Source organism: Anguilla anguilla, chromosome 7, assembly GCF_013347855.1.
Source record: "Anguilla anguilla isolate fAngAng1 chromosome 7, fAngAng1.pri, whole genome shotgun sequence".
In the NCBI taxonomy this organism is placed as follows: Eukaryota; Metazoa; Chordata; class Actinopteri; order Anguilliformes; family Anguillidae; genus Anguilla; species Anguilla anguilla.
The window spans coordinates 7,118,956-7,139,170 of NC_049207.1; the positions used below are offsets into that span (position 1 = coordinate 7,118,956).

The 20,215-nt window shown below is 51.3% G+C and overlaps 1 protein-coding gene across 15 annotated transcripts in view; it reads right to left on the reverse strand.

The window, feature by feature from the left end:
• Positions 1–20,215, reverse strand: part of celf2 (cugbp, Elav-like family member 2) — a 178,190-nt gene that overhangs the window by 136,391 nt on the left and 21,584 nt on the right. For 14 of the 15 annotated variants that reach the window (XM_035427313.1, XM_035427316.1, XM_035427311.1 and 11 more), the window contains exon 2: positions 1,111–1,146. The exons of the other annotated variant lie outside the window; for it this stretch is intronic. In XM_035427313.1, the coding sequence (XP_035283204.1) occupies positions 1,111–1,146 (36 nt within the window). The remainder of the gene's footprint in view (positions 1–1,110; positions 1,147–20,215) is intronic. 15 annotated transcript variants of the gene reach the window in all.

Here is a 20,215-nt window from a genome sequence, read left to right on the forward strand (position 1 = left end):
TTTTTTTGGGCGGGGTGAGAGCAGCTGCTCAGCGATAAGACCGCGGAGGCGAACGCAGCGGCACCAGCGACGCCTTAAAGGCCGCTTCCACCAGACAGCCTGGTTCCTACGGCGAGGGAGAAATGAAGGCAGGCAGCCCGGCATTGCTAAAGCAGAATTATTAAAAGGCATGTAAGTGGAGCTACGGAGTCGCTAATGCACACATGTACTTGCTGTAAAAACCGCCAGTAAGCATTTGAAAAATACCTGTGGAACCGTTTTGGGTTGGACGTGCGTAGCGCACGTACACACAGCTGAGAGCCCTCGGGCTCAGTAATAAACGCTCGGTATCTCCCTACCAAACGCACATCGCCCCCCAACGTTAATGTTTTCCGAAGGCCAATCCTCGGCTGCTCGTGAAAAACAAAAGGAACTGTCCACCAGTCCTCCCCCCAGTTCCCATCGGCAGCAGCGCTTCTTCTGCATGTCAGAGTCTGTTCGTACAACCTTGTAATAAAAAAATAAAATAATAATAAAAAAATAAAAAAAATCTTACAAGAATGTGACAGCTTCCTGTTAGCAGAAGATCACACGGTGGAGAGGTGCAGCTATTTTAAGATTCCCCCTTTCTCCACGGAGCAGCTCTCTGTTACTGATCTCTGTCCGTTGCCGGGGGGTTCGGTTTAATGACGCGGCGCGCGGGCCGATAGGCTGGAGCGCCGCTGCCTTCACACGGCGAGCGGAAAGCGACTCTCACAGAACTCACGAAGGCAGCGGTGGGGTGGGGTGGCGGCGGCGGCAGCGGCGGTGGTGGCGGGGGGGGGGGTGTAGTGGTGGGGGGGGGGGACCGGGGGGGGCTGAGTTAACGGGGGGAGCCGAACAGGAGCGGCGAACTCCGGTTCGCCACGGGGCGCATTTCAGCCTGTGACATCATCTTCTCGTGTCCGACACCGGAGCGCACCTCGACGGGGGTGCCTCGGTATCGCCGGATCCCCCCCCCCCCCCGACACACCGGCAGGTGACAAAAATCGCCACCGGGGGCCGCCGCCACAACCAACACCACAACTACAACGGCGAAACTAGACAGGGGACAGGAGAGAGGAGAGAGGGGGGAAGACGGGTGCTGCTTACCTTTGTATAGCTCCGGAGAGGTCGGAGGCGTCCTGCCTGCGGGAGAGAGCAGATCGACAGGAGAAGGGGTTAGCCGGGGAGAGAGGCGTCGAGCACAGCGTCGGTAACGAAGTGAGGCGGGCTGAGCTTAGCGCGCTAATAAACGCCTCGACGTTAGCGTTAGCGCGTAGCCGCCCGGGCGCTAACGCCCACTTCTGTAAACCCGCTCATGCACACCCTCCACACTGCAGGTGTGCCTCCCGGATGCAGGAAATGCCACCTCTTTTTTTGGGGGGGGGAGAGTCTCAGACCGTGAACTTTCCCCGGGGGGCCCCACACACCCCTCAACCCTCCAGTGGTCTGTATCCGCCCCCTCCCACTGCTGCCTCGACCCCCACCTCAGGTGACACCCCCGGCACATGATTCGCTGCAGAGAACGTGGCGTGAGGTTCAAACGCCTTTCTCTTTTCACGAATACGATGTGTATTTTACGCGCGTGTGTGTTTTACGCCCGTACGATTCCAGAGGCTAGCAAAACCTTGGCCCCATAATTGCCCAGGTTGCAGATGAACAGAGCAAACGACCGATTTAAACATCAATTATTCCAGGTGCCCTGCTTAAACAGGCCGTATAACCTCTCCTCACAACACCGAGCAGAAACAGAACCGGTGGACCTGTGCCAGCGGCTGAAGGGGAAACAAGGCCGCCTCTCCCCGGGACTGGGACCTCCTCCAGCAGGCCGGGGAGATTTAGAGGGGGCCTCCGCATATCTCACATTACGAAATAACATGGGCTTCCGCGCCAGCTGAATAATCACATCTGCGTTTCTGTCCGAACGGACCCGTCCCGTCCGCCACGGCCGACGTTCTTCCGTCGGGCCGTCACCGGCGAGGGGAGCGTTTTCGGCGCGAGCCGCGATCCGACCCCGTCGGACCAGAAGGGGCGGAAATGAAACCACGCCGCGCGCAAGTGAGCGAGCGACGGCCAAACCGATCGCACCGGCGGCGGCGGCGGGCCAGGGGCCCGTGGGGCAGCCATTAAGGGGCCCGCCATCAGCGCCCGGCGACAGGAGGGCGTGTGCTCGCGAGCGGCCGTTCGGAGCAACGAACGAGAGCTCGGAGAGGCCGGCTCCATTACCCTTGACCACGGGGGGGGGGGGGGGACCAGGGGCGCGAAACGAACGCGCGTGCTTCTGTGTCCGAGGAGGAAATCAACGCGGCTGATTCTGGCTTCCGTTCAGCGCGACACGCGGGCGGCCGGGGCGGTCAGAATAGAAACCCTTGTTTATGTGTAACGTGTAGCGCTGCGAATCACTCTGAGCGTCTAAAGCGCGGGCAAATTGGTCCCGCGATGCCGCCACTGCCTGGGCCAGGGGGCACGGTGCCCCCCCATGCCCCCCACCTTTGGTGAATACGACCCTGAACGAGAACCAATGGAAGTAGGCTGAGAGAGGGGGAAAAGTACGAGCGGGGTTTATTGATACCTTATTCCTTTTCATGACAAATTACAGAGGGGGGGGGGGGCCGGGGGGGGATAAAGGGTCGGATCCGCTCCTTCGCGCCACGTCCAATCGGAGGGTCCCTCGCTTTGCACTTCAAAGGCCGCTCAGCCTGTTTCATCGCCCGCCACGGCGTGGCGAAGGGGCCGCGGGGGGGGAGGGCCCTCTGTGAGCTACGAAAGCGGGCGGGGGGGTGCGCTGTGGCGGGGGGGGGGGGCGCAGCAACACGTCGCGTGTATAAAAAAAGAAGCGTTCGCTACGCCCCGGCGTTCTACCGAGCGGAAGCCGCGCCGCAGGCATGAGCGCGCTAACGGAACTGTGACCAGGAACTGAAACAGAAACTCTGAGAAAGTGAGGGGAGCTGGCGAGGGGGGGTGTGTGTGTGTGTGTGTGTGTGTGTGTGTGTGTGTGTGTGTGTGGGGGGGGGTGTGTGTGTGTGGGGGGGGGGGGGGGGGGGTGTGTGTGTGTGTGTGTGTGTGTGTGTGTGAGAGGGGGGGGGCGTGTGTGTGTGTGTGTGTGTGTGTGTGTGAGGGAGGTGGGGGGTGTGTGTGTGTGTGTGTGTGAGGGAGGTGGGGGGTGAGTGTGTGTGTGTGTGTGTGAGGGAGGCGGGGGGGTGGTGTGTGTGTGTGTGTGTGTGTGTGTGTGAGGAGGGGGGGGGGCATTGGGGGGGCAGGAAGTGTTTTCACCCAGCCATTCATCTCAAACTCTTTAAACATTCTGACACATCTGAGCGGTTCATTTCCAATGACAGGTCAGGTCTGCCCCCCCCCCCCGAAAAAGTCCTGGTTACGGATCTGGTATCGCACAGCGCTTGTGAGGACCTCGGTCCCCGTGGCCCCCGCACAGCTGGACTCTGCGCTCGGTGATAAGGGGGAGGCAGGGCCCTGCTTTTATACGTGGTCTCAGTTTGATTAGTTTTAAATGCAGCGTTCAAACGCATCGGTTCTGCATGTTTGGCGTGCTCCGGGGGGGGATGCAGAACGGCTGCTGCTCTATTAAAAGCTTCTCTCTCTCCCTCTCACACATTCACACACATACATGTGTGTGTTTATACACATATCATATATATATACACACACACATACACATACACAATGCATACACACACATATATAGAACATGATTTATCTCATGCATGCACACATATTTTCCTCTCCTTTCTCTCTCTCTCTCTCTGAAAGAGTCCCTCTCTTCTTCTGCTCAAATTCCCATATCTCACACCCAACACCTGCCTCTCCCTCTCAAACACACACGGGCACTGCCCCCCCCCCACCCCCCTTTTTCTCAGAGAAACATCGCAGCTGGGTACAGCTGTCCCGGGTTTGGAGGCGAACGGTTCACTAAACCTGCACCGTGGGCCCTTGCCAGCCTCGAAAAACACAGCCCATCTCCCCCCAGGTCCACATGAAGAACCTGGGCCGCATTTCAGGGAAGACCCTTAACAACTGAACCAATCACATCGCAGGGGGTTTCATCCTGAGGATTATACAAGCTACCGCATGAAATAAACATTGAGACAGAAAAGGTAGGTAGAACGACATCACCATTTATTTTATTATTTTTTTTAAACCAAAGGTATCAAACAAAGTATCCTTTCCTATCCTAAATTAGTCAGATACACAGTAGATAATAAAATGGCAACGCGAGCAGTTGGACAGCAGATTTTTAAACGCTATCATTATTCCAAATGGCATGAAGTGATACGAAAACTCAACGAAGCACCATGTCGCGTTTCCCACCGAAGCCATTATATACCTGTTGTTTGCGAAAGACCGCGAACGAAGTTCAGCCTGAACTTTTTTATTTATCTTGGATAATGAGGAGGAGACGGAGACATCTGCTCCGCTGGCTGGGGGAGTGTTTATTCGGCTCTGCCAGAGGAGACTCTGAGCGAGTGCAGCGAATGACCACCGGTCCAGCGTGCTCTGGCTCGTCCTGCGCACTAAGGAATCGCAATTAATCCCCATGAATCACTCGTCCTGGCTGCTCTACGGGCGATCGGCTCGCCTGTTTTTCTTTCCGTTCCCCGCAGAGAGCAATTTTTGCCGTCGCTGACGGTCACATTAAAAGGGGTCTTCTTTTTTTTTTTTTCCATTATCGTCGAATCTCCTCAGCACTGACACGAGTGAGGCTGTCTTGTAGGGCCTCACCAGGTAGAGTCCTGCGTAAAATGCACCCGAGGGTCATGGGTTCCAATCCCATACTGCTGTACGCTTCGGCAGGTTAACAAGTTCGAGAATGGGTCCAATAAAGATGTCATTATTAATTATTATAAACAACAACAACAACAACAACAACAACAACAACAACAACAACAATACTAAATATAGCCGCAAGCGTGATTTAACGGGGTCCAAGTGGCATTGGCAAACGGCGCACAACTGCGTGGTGTTATGTATCATTTGTCAGAATGAAGCCTAAGGAATGACACAAAACACCTGGCTCTGATGATGAAATCTCGTAACAAAGGGATTTTGAATGTCGGCCAAGCAGTTGAGGAGTTACAGTCAAACATATGAAAGATCTTCAGCTGATACAGCACAACTTCTAAACTTCCAACAAACATGGGAACGCAAGTTTCATCCAAGTTACATGGGTTATTCAGAGACCACATGCACCACATCCTGTTTACCTATACTCTCCGCAAAATTTTCGAAAGTGCGTTGGGGCCAGTCGCTTTGGATTTCCAAAAATTCTTTTCATAACTATTCATTACCCAACTCAGAATCCTGTGTTCTGTGAACACCGGCCCCCCGGCAATATTTTTAAAGTATTGCATTCTATGGGCAGAATGCAATGCTTTTAAATGATGGAAAACGAGTAAAATGCATTGATAGGCCGGTGCATTTAATCACCTTGGCTCATCACAGAAAAAAAGCATGCTTTTTTTTTTTCTATAACAACAGAATGTTGTAAGAATGCTCAGAGCATGCTAAAATTGTATTACTAAAACAACAGGACAGGGTTCTCACGAGTCTGTTTTTATTTCTGTAAAGTTTGTTTTGATAGCCGACAAAATGTTGCACATTACGAGGCTTGTGTCTTTGATGGAGCACCTGCTGTCACTGACAGCGTTATCGTAAATGGGGGAAGGAGCGCTTGGCATCAACACCGCTGACAGCGGCCATCAAACATCTAATTGCGACGACTGACAACGATGGGAATCTCGATCCGAGCGCATTACAGAGTCTGCATACACCGCTTCTCCCAGCACGCAGAGATCTGGCCAAAAATGCTTAGGCCTACACAAATCACACTATAGGCTAAAAATAGCAGAAAATGGGGAGAGTCCCAAAACTGCCAAAAAAAAAGGCAACAATCACAGAATTTGTGACACCTACAACTTCCTTATCAAACATCCAGCCATAATAATAATTATTATAATTATCATAATAATAATAATAATAATAATAATAATCAGAGCAATCCTAATAGGTTTCTAGGAGCTTCGCCACTTGGACCCCTAATAACATGCATTTCATACAGGAAAGAAATTCACGGCTGTTCCTCTACTGTACTTCCACTCATAGACAGAGGAATTAACCTTATTTTCTTCCCCCAGAGCATGAGTGAAAAGGAGAATGAAAGAAAGAGGGGGAGAAAGATAGAGATACAGATACAGAGACATAGAGAGAGATAGAGAGAGAAAGTGAAAAAGATAGAGTGAAAAAGAGAGACAGTTTGAGAGAGAGAGAAGAGAGGACAGAGACAGAGAGAGGAGAGGAGAGACCGAGAGAGAGGACAGAGATGGACAGAGAGAGGAAAGGAGTGAGAGAGAGAGAGAGAGAGTGAGAGAGAGAGAGAGAGAGAGAGAGAAAGATCTGGTGAAAGAGAGAGAAAGATTTAGTGAAAACACAGAGAGAGAAAGATCAAGTGAAAAAAGAGAGAGAGAGAGGAGAGAGGAGAGGGAGAGAGAGAGACAGAGACAAAGACAGAGAGGAGAGATAGAGTGAAAAAGAGAGAGAGAGAGATAGAGATACAGAGACAGAGAGAGATAGAGTGAAAAAGAGATAGAGAGAGAGAGAGAATGAATGCAGCCCCGCATTGCAGCGCATTAGGCCTCATTTAGCCGGACGCATTCGGAGGGCGAGGGGAGCCGGACGGGCAGCGGTGCGCGCAGCCATGAAGCCCCAGCCCAAGGCACATTAGCGCCACAAGGCTATAAAACAACCTTAAGTAACACAGGAGAGACAGGCCCCATCCATCACAGCCAGCGCGGAGAAAGCCCGCCGTCCAGGGAAGAGCGCGGGGCTGCGACTATTAGCTCAAATCCTATGGAAATCATCAGATACAAACCAGGCTTTATGACACGTTACGAGTTATTAATGCCCCGCACCATAAATAACAAGGAAATGCATGGGGGGGGGGAGGGGAGGGGAGGGGGGTCGAGGGGAAGGGGGAGGGGGGAGGGAAGGGGGGTCGAGGGGAGTGACTGATGTAAAATTTAGATGCATTTCTGTCTGAGGAGGCTGAGAGTTTAATCTGAGGGGAGTCTGTGAGGAGGAACATGTTGAGCAATAAAACAAGCTGACAAAATGACAGCGGGGGCACTTCAGATAAGACCTCCGTACGCTTTCCGCACCTTCCCCCCCCGTCAGTCGACAACAGGCGGACAGCTTCCGCGCTAAAACCCCCCCCCCCCCCCGAGATATTTTTAGCCTCCGCGAACGCGACGATCAGCCGCCTCGGCCCGCGCTCCGTTATTATTGGTTCTGATCCAGATCAGACGCGAGACCGAGCGCAGTGAATTAGGCGACGTGTCCTTTGAAGGGAACTCGTCGCTCGCTTTCATGTGACGCCGGCCCGGGCCGGCCCCCTTTTGAACACATCACGAGGGCCGCTGGCTGCGAGCGACTTCCTGAGCCCCACCCCCGTAAACGCCCCCCCCCGCTTCCGAGGGCTAGCGCTCAGACGACGTAGCGCTACAGCCCGAGACGCTATCCGGCGGGCACCTGCACCTGGGGCGAACAAGCAGAAAGGGCCGACAATGGTCAGAGCGCTCGAGGGGTCAAAGGTCGCGCTGTCGGAGTGGGTCCCCTTTGCCGAAGCGCGCCAGGCGCGGGAGCGCACGCGTTCGATGTGCGGTCGGGAGGGGCGCGCGTGCGGTCGCGGCGAGCGCGCACCCGGGGGGCTGACAGGAGGCGCGGCAGGTGCGCCGAGCGCACCGCACATCTGCCGACTCGTCGCGTTCCCCGGGCAGACGGCGCCGGAGCAGCCGCGCGACGCTCAGGAGGGTCCGTTTCCTCAAAGAGTTGCAGCTGCGCGTAAACCCTTCCCACAATGCAAAGGCCCTCCCGACCGACACACACAGAGCATGCTCCCCGGCACTCAGCACCTGCACAACAGCCTTGGCTCAAGATGACAGCGAAATTACTTCAGATTCACTTGAAGCCACAGGTTCCCTACCTCACAACCACCCGCCTCTTAAGAGACCTCTCTACGTTAAATCTGAATCCACACCCCCCCCTACTCACCTCACTTACCCTGGAAAGCCCATTTTTACAAGACTGCAAAAAGCAAAGCCAACACCACTATCGCCGACTAGTTTCATGATGAAATATACATCACAATGACAACCACAAATAAATGGACAGACCCTAACCTAAGACCTTATCCTTCCCTTGTCCATATTACTGGCACTATTATGTAGTGCTCCAAAGCACTTAACCTAAATCAGCCTAATTTTTCTGTACAAAATGATTAGGTTCACAATTAGAATTTGGTAAGCTTATCCTAGATCGGCTTTTCGAGGCAAATGTTAGTATGCAGATTCTCTCCCTCTCCCAGGAAGAAGATACGAGCTGCAGAAATAATAACCTTGGAGCAATTTTACAAGGCAGCAAATGAGGTGTGACTAATAAAGTTAATTAAAAAATACATATTATCTTGACCGAACTGTTTAATGGCAAGTCTTGATAGTAAATACTTTTATTTTCGAAAACATGTTTTGGACGTTTTAAGCCATAACTTTGATGCAAAACAACCCCAGGCTTTTCTGTAAGATGTCATTGCTCTGTCAGTGCCTCCACACAGAGGTCAGTACACTGTCAGGCTCCTTGATTACATGAGGGGCATCTGTTTGATTTCCTTATGCCCTTACACATGGTTGCTTATGTCAACTATTTATCATAGCTTACATATTCTGCATTTGGTATACACGGCTCGCCTAGTGAGCGAAGTATAGAGTTCCTTGCTGGATAGTACAACCCTATCCAACAAATATTTGAACATCTACTGTGTGTTGAACACAACCCTACATCGACCCATGTACACTGCTGGAGACCTGAAAAGTGAGGGCCAAGCTGGCTTTCTGAGTGGGAGGCTAATGCTGGTATGAGTCATACCGCATTTACCCCAGCACCCACCGGCGGTCACACACTGCAGAAGTAGCAGAGAGGCCTCTGGGTCGGGCACTAGCCAGCGTTCGCTGCCCTGCATAACCCTGAGGCCCAAGAAGAGGAACAGATGGTCGGGGAAGATCTGGTGTGTGACTGGAACAGACGGAGAACTGGAGGGGAACAGCTGGGCCAGCGAGGATGTTGGTGTTGAGGAAAAGGAACGGTCGGGCAATGGCTATCTGGTGTTCAGGAGAGGAGTATTTCGGGTAGCAGAGATCTGGTGATAAGGACAGGGACAGCTTGGTAAAGGGGATCTGGTTTTGACAAAGGTGACAGTTGGGCAGTGGGAATCTGGTATTGAGGAAAGAAACAGTTGGTCAGTGGGAAACTGATGTTGAGGAGAGGAACAGTTGGGCAGTGGGGATCTGGTGTTGAGGAGAGGACCAGTTCAGCAGTGGGAGGGGGGTTTCCTCAGGATACACGCATATTTCCAGCTAACCTGCTAAAACGATTACACTCTGCCGGCTCTTCACTGAAGAAACTCTCATTACACAGATTTCCCACCAGCCCTCCTCGGGAATCCAAACTGAAACCCTTCCAAGCCCTGTTCCCAAACACCGCTCATCGACGCTGTGCGCTCGTAAAATGCAACACGTGTAAAACAATTTTATAAGCCAACCGTATGTAAAATACGTCTGAAAACTGTGCCAACCACTGTGAAATGAGCGGCATTCACGGTCGCAAAACACCACGGACAAGGGGTAAAAAAGCGGGCAAACAGGATTCAGTGTGGGAGGTTCATCACTGGAGACTCGGGGGACGGGTGAGAATTCAGTGTAAACAGATTAAGTGAAAGTCATCTTCAGATTGTAGCTCGAGTCTTAATTCACCAGGCACACAACAGACAGCGAAGCTTTCACTTAGCATGCAAGCAAAACAGCCCGGTTACCCACGGCCTCCAAATGTATTCACCCCCTCGAGAAACTGTAACAAACAATGATTTTACAGAAAATATTCAAGTGTGCAATCATTATTTTTGTATAAATAAATGATAATATGCTTTTTTTTTTTTTTTCAATCTCACCAAAAACGCAGTGTGCAGGAGCATGCAAAGTTTTCTAAATAATTGTGGCTTTTTTTAAAAACCAGATTTCAACTCAATATCAGCAACAGCGATCTACATGTTGCCTTTATGCACGCAAGGGAACCGCAAAACATTATTTTAAAAGAAACGGAATAAGTCATTACGAATGACAGCCGGTTTGATTGAATGATTCCTGCAGTAAAACGTTAACGGATCACTTTAACGGCTCGATATTGCGGCTTAATCTGCGTGAGATACGGCTGGCGTAATCAGCTCCGTCCTCTGGGAGCTGATCAAGAGGAACTGTCGGTTTATGAGCCGTCTCGGCAATACCAAGACGACGACGTGAGGACTTTAATGGCCGACCAATTGACTGCGCGAAATGACAGAGCCGTATAATGCCCCGCCGATGCAGACGCTGGCAAATTGATATGATCATAACACGTCACATGACCGAGTGAGCTGTGATTAATCGGCGTAATAATAATCACCGTTGCCGTCGTTACGGAATCTGACCTTATTGTCGTTTTTTTTTCTTTTTTTTTTCTTTTACCTCAAAGGCTCCCCCCCCTAATGGGATCAGTCAGCTGTAAGAAGATGTGAGAGTGCTTCCCTGCATTAGTCATTCCCCCTATTAGAGGGGCACACTCAGGAAACCACCATTTTAAAAGTAACAATGTGACGGTGCTCCAAGTCGGAAAGATCCATCCGATACAAAAGTCTGAAGTCCTCAAAATATTCAGTCTCCATCATGGTGTGCGTCATCTTAACAAGAAATAACCTATAGCTGTTGCAATTTTTCTTAAATGGATTTTGTTTATAAACGCGTTTAGATGCACTGGATGTGCAATGGTAATTAAACTAGCTCCCAGCATGAGACAAGCAGCAGTGACAATGACACATAACATGGCGTTAAATCACAGGAGACCACAATCAGTAAATCGATATCAATTAAGCAGGCAGGAAATGCCAGAATGGTCAATTCGCTTCGTTTCGAGCAATTAAGTCCGCGGAGGACTGGACCGCGAAGCCGCCGCGATGTCGTCATGGTGACCGCTTGACAGCCGTGTGACAGGTTTACCCCAAAAAAGCTGGCCACTGGATGCTCGTGGAACGAATGTAAAATAGCAAAATACATTATTAAATTATCGCAATAAAGTAAAACAACCCACCCCCCACCCAAAAAACCACCATTGCTATTATATTAATCCTACATGTACACAGCTATGCAAACAGTCATCAATCAAAACTTTGATCTAACTCAATAAACGAGTGCAAAACTTGTCATTTATACAAAGTGTGACGAAGGGAAACGTGTCACTTAAGATGGGAGACAGCCTGCGGTCGGCTCGGTAACCAGCGTGGCGTTGGACAAAAATCCATCACGGCGGCGGAGATGTTATTAGTTATTCTCATCTGCATACAGCGCCGTCAGGATGACAAACGAGAGGCGGGTCGCGGCGAAAACAGAGACGCGCTCCCTCCACTCAGGCCCGCTCGCTCAGGGAGCCAATCTCTCTCTCTTTATGAGAAACACGGGTCACGTGCTGCTCTCATTTCACACACACTCACATACACACACACACACACTCACACACACACACTCACACACATATACAAACACACACACACACACACACACACACACTCACACTCACACACGCACACGCTCACGCTCACGCTCACGCTCACGCTCATGCTCACGCTCACACACACACACATTCAAACACACACACACACGCACTCACACAGGGGAAACGGGGAACCCAGCCGAACCCCAGAACCCCCGAACCTCCGAACCCCGCCCCGAAAAACCGTTTCCAGAACATTACGACACGCGCGTTTTAGCCGGGGAAAATGAAGTCCAGGTTATCTGGCCCCAGACCACGTTTTCTTCTTCCCGCTTTTGTTTTTCTTCTCCCACCCTCCCTCCCTCCCTCCCTCCCCACCCTGCTGAAATGTGATGTAAGCAGATAACAATCTTAAGCGCAGGCCAGGCGGAGGAGTGTTACAGTAAAGATGGAGGAACAGGAACGCGGAGCGGGGGTCGGCCGATCTGAGAGCCAAATCCCTTCGGTTTAGCTTTGCTCGCACGCTCCAGTTGCTGAGGCATGAATATTTTATGCCGTTGATTGTTAAAATCCTACAGTTGTGATGTGTTGGGCGTGTCGTGTACACACTCGCTTGCCTGTGTGTGTGTGTGTGTGTGTGTGTGTGTGTGTGCAAGCATCCGTGCGCATGTGCATGTGTGTGTTTGTATGCGAATGCATGCGTGTGTGTGTGTGTGTGAGGGGGCTTTTTAGGGTGCTGAGAGGATGAGAACAGTATGCACTTTTAAAAAGCTCAATGTTGAACAGGTCTGGGGAACGCCCCTGCCTGCCCCCTTCAGTGTGTCAGACAAGCATCGCGTGCGTCGCTCCGGTAATCTATCTTACCAGTGCGTTTGCCATCCTTACCTAGGAGATTCGCTCATCTTTTTTTAATCTTAACGACAAACTAGACAACTGTCCCACTGAGCAGGAGACCACTTCATCTGTGTTTTATTCTAATAAGAGAATCAGAGGATTTCATTATTGCCAGAAGCAGTTTTACAAAAAAAAAAAACACACAGAAGGGGTGGTATTAAAACAAAAAGAGGGAAGCACTGTCCCATTGTGATAACCACTGGAATAGCGCCTATCAAGGGACTACGACGTAAAGGAAAAATGCATCTTGCCCCATTTTGGCTCAGGACAGGGATTCAGCTGAGCTGGATTCCTCATATAAGCCATGCAACGCTGCAAGCCGTCCCTGAACAGCACTGCAGTGCATGCCGATCTCTACGCTGTCTTTAATGGTTCTGTTATTATGCGCTCAGTCCGCCAGCTGCGTGCAGCAGTGGAAACGGCCTCCCAGGAGAGATGTGGGAGACAGCGGCCCGACTCCCACGGTCTCCATTTCAGCCAGCGGTCGAAAGCAGACGGGGGGGGGGGGGGGGGGGGGGGAAACGGCCGCAAACGGGCCACAGGTGGGCTCTCCGATAACCCGAAAACAGCCACCCACTTTCTCTCCTCGGCCTCGGGGAGCCCGTCCCCAGGGGGGACCCGCCCGCGTCACGGTCTGGCGGGTTTTTAAAAATTTTTATTTTTTTTTAAAGAAAAACAGAAAACGCGGAACTGAAAACGAGTGAGAGGCTGGGGCCTATCTCTCCATCTCCTGTCTGCGTGGCGGAGCGTGGCGATTGGCCGGGGCCTATCTCTCCATCTCCTCTCTGCGTGGCGGAGCGTGGCGATTGGCCGGGGCCTATCTCTCCATCTCCTCTGTGCGTGGCGGAGCGTGGCGATTGGCCGGGGCCTATCTCTCCATCTCCTCTCTGCGTGGCGGAGCGTGGCGATTGGCCGGGGCCTATCTCTCCATCTCCTCTCTGCGTGGCGGAGCGTGGCGATTGGCCGGGGCCTATCTCTCCATCTCCTGTCTGCGTGGCGGAGCGTGGCGATTGGCCGGGGCCTATCTCTTCATCTCCTCTCTGCGTGGCGGAGCGTGGCGATTGGCCGGGGAGATGGAGGCTCTGCCGGTCTTTGATAAGACCCCAGCCTGGACGAATCGCTCAGAACCGCACTTTTTTCCTCCCCACCCTCTTTTTTAATTAGACGAAAGGCATCTCACGAGAGGAGAGAAAACGATGGGGGGGGGAGAGTGGGGGGCGGGGGCGCTTGGATCGATCCGTCTCTCGATGCCCCCCGATCGCCCAGCAACTCTGGGATGAAGAATTTTTGCGTCAAGACTCCACTACGGCCCGACTTCAGCGTATCACACACACCGTCCTCGAGCTGCTACTCTCCGATATGCCTTCTGTCTTTGTCCAGCTGGTCGCAAATCGACAAATTAATTTAGCTTTTCTAACCAGGTAGTTCACCCGGGTTCTCGTTTGCGGCAGTGGCCTGAGGAATGGGCGGAGGATGCAGGGGATTGTCTTGCCAGTCACACACACGGAGAATAATTAGGCTGCAGGCTGGCAGATGTCAGGAGCATTTTCTAGGAATTAGACCAGGACACTGTGACTAATACCTCGACTCTTATTTTTATTTATTTATTTATTTTTTGAAGTGTCATGGGCTCTTTAACCACCGCGTTGAGTCAGGTCATTACAGTACAGCACCTCCTCCAAAGGGGGCGGCCACGTAGGTCCTCCTGAGTCCCAATTCCGAAGCCCAGAGGAATCCCGACTGCAGGTGAGAGGCGGGAAATCTGACGGGGCTCAGGCTAGCGCCGCGGCTAAGCCACGCCTCTCGGCGGCACAGCTCCGGCGAAGCAACCCGTATCTCTGCGTTATAACGGGAGCCGGGCAGCCTCACGGGGGAACCGGCGCAACGCTCACAGCGGGATAAATGAAAAGCAGGAGTGAAAATAAAAAAGGAGCGGTCCGGACCGCTAAAGAACGCGCGCCGCGACCCTGCTCAGCAGAGCACGGCCGGTAAATTATTTAAATTCAAATCGGCCCCGCGGTGAATACGAGCGGCGGCACGCACGCGGGACCCTTCGACGTGACGCAGCCGAAGACGTCCGGCCCCGCTTTACGCCGCGTGGCAGGTCAACGATGTCATTGGGAAGACGCTACAGCGTGGCTGCCAATCGCTTTTTTTTCCCCACTTGAGCAGAACCGTCAACAATCATCAAGCAAAAAAAAAATAATTTTTTTTAAAAAACGGGACATCCACCCACCTACCCGTTCGCCCCCCTCACAGTGTAGTTCTTTTCGTGTTTGTTTTCTGAAGTACTAGAGAGGGATGAATAAAAAATAAATAAGTTAAAAAAAAAAACCACCCGCAGCGGCGGCGGCGTTGTTAACTGCACATACGCTGTTCTGAAACGAAATGGAAACCCTCCCCGCTCGGGCCGGGCTGAGAGCTGGCTGAGGACGGAACGGCACCCCGGAGCGGGTCTGCTACTACAGCCTGTCAGCAGAGGGGAACGGCGACGGTGTTGGGGAAGGTGAGAGAGCTGCCATGCATCTGCGGTGACAAGCACCGCTCCAGGTTATATTTCCCAAGAGGTGCTTCGCTAAATGAAGAATCTTCTTTTTTTTTTTTTTTGTTGCTGCGCTGCCAACTGTCGGGGACAGAGCAAACGTTTACGGAGTGAGAAAGATTACGATCGCGATCGCCGATATATAACAGAGAAATGAAGACAAATAAAAGCCCATCGTGAGCATAATCTTCCCCGGTCACTATTATCCAATTATGCGGCCTATCTAATGAATAAACACGACAAGCTGTGTGGTTCCCACAATGTATACATGCCTGATAACAGTAATTCAGCATCCCAGAAGTTCACAGCATAAGAACCATATGGCTTGGAGTGGCTTATTCCACTTACCATAAATAAGCATGACATTAGAAATGTACACAAAAAAACATTTTGGTTTGTGTACATGCACCAAAGAATATAGTCCCTACATTGTCAAGTTTCAAAAGGACAGTGTACGCTGTAGATATAGCGGCAAAAGACGAGAGTTGTTCAAAAAATCAAAATAGAACTAGCAGCATAGCGGTGCACAAAAATCTTGTTTATACAGCCAGTATATTTTGGTGTATTAATATTGAGCATGTGAGAAGGATTCTACAGTACATATACACACACTTACTAAGTGCACACTTTATTAGGTACACCTATCTAATACTGGGTAGGACCCCCTTTCGCGTCCAGACCTGCCTGAATTCTTCGTGGAATGGATTCAAAAAGGTGCTGGCAATATTCCTGAGAAATTTTGGTCCATGCTGACTGAGTAGCATCACACAGTTCCTGCAGATTTTTCAGCCACACATTCATGTTCCAAAGCTCCTGTTCCGCCTCATCCCAAACGCCTCGTCCCATCTGTATCAGATTGAGATCAGGGGATAGGAGTGTGCAGGCTATAGGACTAAATTGAAGTCACATGTTCGTGGGACCAGCTTGAGAGGATGTGTGCTCTGTCACATGGTGCACTATCCCGCTGGAAGTGTCCATTTTAAAAAGAGCAGACCGTGGCCATAAAGGGATGCACATGGTCAGCAACAATGCTTAGGCTCTGCTGTGGCATTCAAATGATGCTCAGTTGGTATTAAGGGGCCTAAAGTGTGCCAAAAAAAAACATTCCCCACACTGTTACACCACCACCACCAGCCTGGACCACTGACATAGCACAGAATGGATCCAAGGAAATTGTGACCCGGCCATCTGCATCTTGTAGCAGAAATCAAGATTTGTCCGACTAGGCGACGTTTCTCCCCAAATCATCAATCGTCCAGTTTCGTTGATCGCGTGCACACACTGTAGCCTTATCTTCCTGTTCTTGGTGGACAGGAGAGTAACCGGGCGTGGTCTTCTGCCGCTGCAGCCCATCTGTTTCATGGTTCGACGGGTTGCTCGTTCAGATGCCCTTCTGTACGCCACTGTTGTACGCAGCTGTTACTTGAGCATTTGTGGCCTGTCTGTTAGCATCAACGAGCCTGCCCGTTCTGCTCCGACCTCTCTCAATAACAAGGTGTTTTTGCCCACAGAACCGCCGCTCGCCGGCTGGCTTTTTGTTCATCGAACGCTCTGTAAACTCCAGAGACTGCAGTGTGCGAAAGTCCCAGGAGGGCAGCCGTTTCTGAGATGCTGGAACCACAAACATCTGGCACCAGGAATCATACCACAGCCAAAGTCGCTTAGATCATGCTTAGATCACCCATTCATATGTTTGGTTAAAAAAAAAAACACCTTAACCTCTTCACCATGTCCGCATGCTTTATATACTGAGTTGAAGGCACATGATTTGCTGTTTGGAGGAGCAGGCTATTTGCGTTAATGAGCTGGTGTACCTAATAAAGTGGCCACTGAGTGTATACACACATACATACATACATACATACGTGTGTGTGTTTGTGTGTGTGTGTATATGTGTATGCACGTGTGCGTGTGTGTGAGCGTGTGCGTGTGTGAGCGTGTGCGTGCGAGTGTGTGTGTGTGTGTGTGTGTGTGTGTGCGTGTGTGCGTGTGTGTGTGTGTGTGTGTGTGTGTGTGTATAGACGTCTCCAGGAGAGTGGCCCAGGACTGTGGCCTTATCTCCGGTGACAGCGAGAGGGCAGAACTGATGGCAGGTGTCTAACTCCCTCGGCCTGTAATTGGTGGGCCCGCGGAGTCGACGATGGGCTCCGACTGCCACAAGCAATCTCCATCTCCACATCACAGTCATTACGCGGGCCCGGCCTCCATCTCCATTAAGGCCCCGCCGCCGCTCGGTGACGGCCAGTGTAATTCGCCGTGACACCGCGGGACGCTTTCCGGTAAACAATCCCACCGCCACGCCGCGACCTGACTGACAACATTAAATGGGAAACGACAGACAGCTGACAGGGAGGAATAATAACGCTCAAAAATGTATGAAATAATAAGCATTAATATTTCCCGGAGAACAAAAAAAAATCTCAATTTCTCTGTCAAGGAGCAGCTCGCTGTAAGAGTCGCCTCGTCGCTGGAGGAGCCAGGGGAACGAAAAAAAAAAAAAAGATTCCAATATATTCTTAATCTTCTGGATGTAATCAGATTACACATCTGCCAAGAGGTCCGGGCTCCGTGAGAAATATCGCATTTCGGGAGAGCTGAATTGAGCAGGACTGCTCTGTCTGTGGGATATCTGCATTGGGGCTGACAGATTCTAATAAATAAGCTTTAAAGCGGCTCGGGTAACACAACGCTGTGTCATAATTTCATTACCGCCGAACCGGAATTCCAGCGCCCATCCCAGGCGGGCTTTGCCATGAGAAAAAAACGTAATTAGTTTAACGGACGAAATTTTCATGCTCGGGGAACGGGGCGGAGAACGAACCTAAATGTTTTTTTGGCTCGGCTTTCTCCGCGGCGCATCCAGCAACGCCGGCTCGCATTCTTCACACACGCGGCTGACTGAAATGAGCCAACGGCTCCCAATTTCATTTAGGGGGGGCCTTTCTTTTTTTTCCTCTAAACCCGTTCACGTCTTCGTTAGGCATCACTCGACCGGCCCGGCGGCTTAAAGAGACGCACGACGCAAGTGAAACCCGCCGCTCACGTTTACACCGAGCACGTTCGGGGGAACCGCCGCGTTCAGTCATCGTAAAGCGTTAGCGTTAGCATTATCTTACTTTTTGGCTACAACTGTCTGTGACTGAGTCACTGAGTGAGTGACGAAGTTACACCATTGGTCGGTCGAGTTATGATGTTACACCATTGGTCGGTTGAGTTATGACGTTACACCATTGGTCGCCCGAGTTATGACGTTACACCATTGGTCGACCGAGTTAAGAAGTTACACCATTGGTCGGCCGAGTTATGACGTTACACCATTGGTCGGCCGAGTTATGACGTTACACCATTGGTCTGCCGAGTTATGACGTTACACCATTGGTCGGTCGAGTTATGACGTTACACCATTGGTCTGCCGAGTTATGACGTTACACCATTGGTCGGTCGAGTTATGACGTTACACCATTGGTCGGTCGAGTTATGACGTTACACCATTGGTCGGCTGAGTTATGACGTTACACCATTGTTCTGCCGAGTTATGACGTTACACCATTGGTCGGCCGAGTTATGACGTTACACCATTGGTCGGTCGAGTTATGACGTTACACCATTGGTCGGCCGAGTTATGAAGTTACACCATTGGTCGACCGAGTTACGAAGTTACACCATTGGTCGGTCGAGTCATGAAGTTACACCATTGGTCGGTCGAGTTATGACGTTACACCATTGGTCGGTCGAGTTATGACGTTACACCATTGGTCGGTCGAGTTATGACGTTACACCATTGGTCGGCCGAGTTATGAAGTTACACCATTGGTCGGCCGGGTGAAGTGTGTTAGGCCCAGCCATATATAAATAGGTTTTGACCTGGTCTTATTTTTTGTTTCTAACTAACAACGAACAAGGAAGGGCAGGGGTCCGCTGCCTGACATGGTGCAAGGACAGTTCATTTCGTAGCGATAAAAGCGGAAGTTATAACGGTGCACTTTGAATGAGTCCTGCAGCAAGGTCGCCCTCTGGATTATAACTGGGGGGGGGGGGGGGGGGGGGGGAGACAGGCTGGACGCTCGGCAACAAGCACTCTCCCAGCAGCACAGCACCTGGCTTCCAAGGAAATTGACAACGCTGACCGGCACTTCAGAAAGGGCTCTACTGGTTCCCCTGCGTCAGCTCCTAGCCGTTGCGTCAGCTCCCAGCCATTCCCGGACAGTGCAGGTGGACGCGGGCACTCAGTGCTGTTTTAATGAGTGCCCTTGTCTTGTCGCCATTCGGAGCACTGCCATGGATACGGGTAGGGGCTGTGGGTGTTTGGGCAGAAGGGGGGGGAACCCATGTGTGCTGGTGCTGGTGCAGTGTGTGCACCTCCATATTAAGAGAGCAATAGAAAATTATTTTCCTCCTCCTCCTCCTCCACTCTCGCTCTTCCTCTCTCCCTCACCTACCAGCCTGGATAATGCTGCAGTCTGGGCCCGTCCAAAAAGGGGATTAGTGGGATTTCAATAATTAGTAACACTTCACGGAAAAGTCCCACTCCAAACAAGAATAAGGCTCAAGACAGACTCGACAAAACATTTCAGAGCCGTGGAGTTGATTAGCAAAGAGCTGCATGCGCCCCGTTCAGAATGATCCCAAACAGCCTAATGAGAAACGGCACGAAATACAAATAAATCAAAAAAACAACGATGAAATAAAACCGTTTTTTTTTCGTTTTTGTTTTTCGTTTGTTAAATTAACTAACCTCTCTAGATGAAGGGGGCGGATCGCACCCGGCGCCGAGCACTCTCCGTAAAGTACCGCGCGGGTGATCGAGGTGAAATTTCCGGCGAATGTCAAATTTAGAGGGTGAAGCGCCTTTTTTTTTCCCGCGAGGCGAGAATGGCTTCTGACGCAGGTGGGGGGGGGGGCACGTTCGCCTGGGCCTGTCACCTGCACCCTTTTCATTCGCACATCAAACGGGAGGACAGACGGACGGACAGGCAGGGCGAATTTAAAGGAGCCACGTCACGGCGAAATCTGGGAAAAAAGGGGGAGCGGCCTCGAGAAGAACGCGTCTACAGCAGGAGAACTGGTGCGCGTCTGAAAATGCTGAACGCTGAAATACACGGCTGTTCCGTGACCTCGCGCTCGCACACGCTCAGAATGGACGCTAACAGGTAACAGACATCTCGCACACAGGTGGAGTAGAGCTGACTGCCTTCTTAA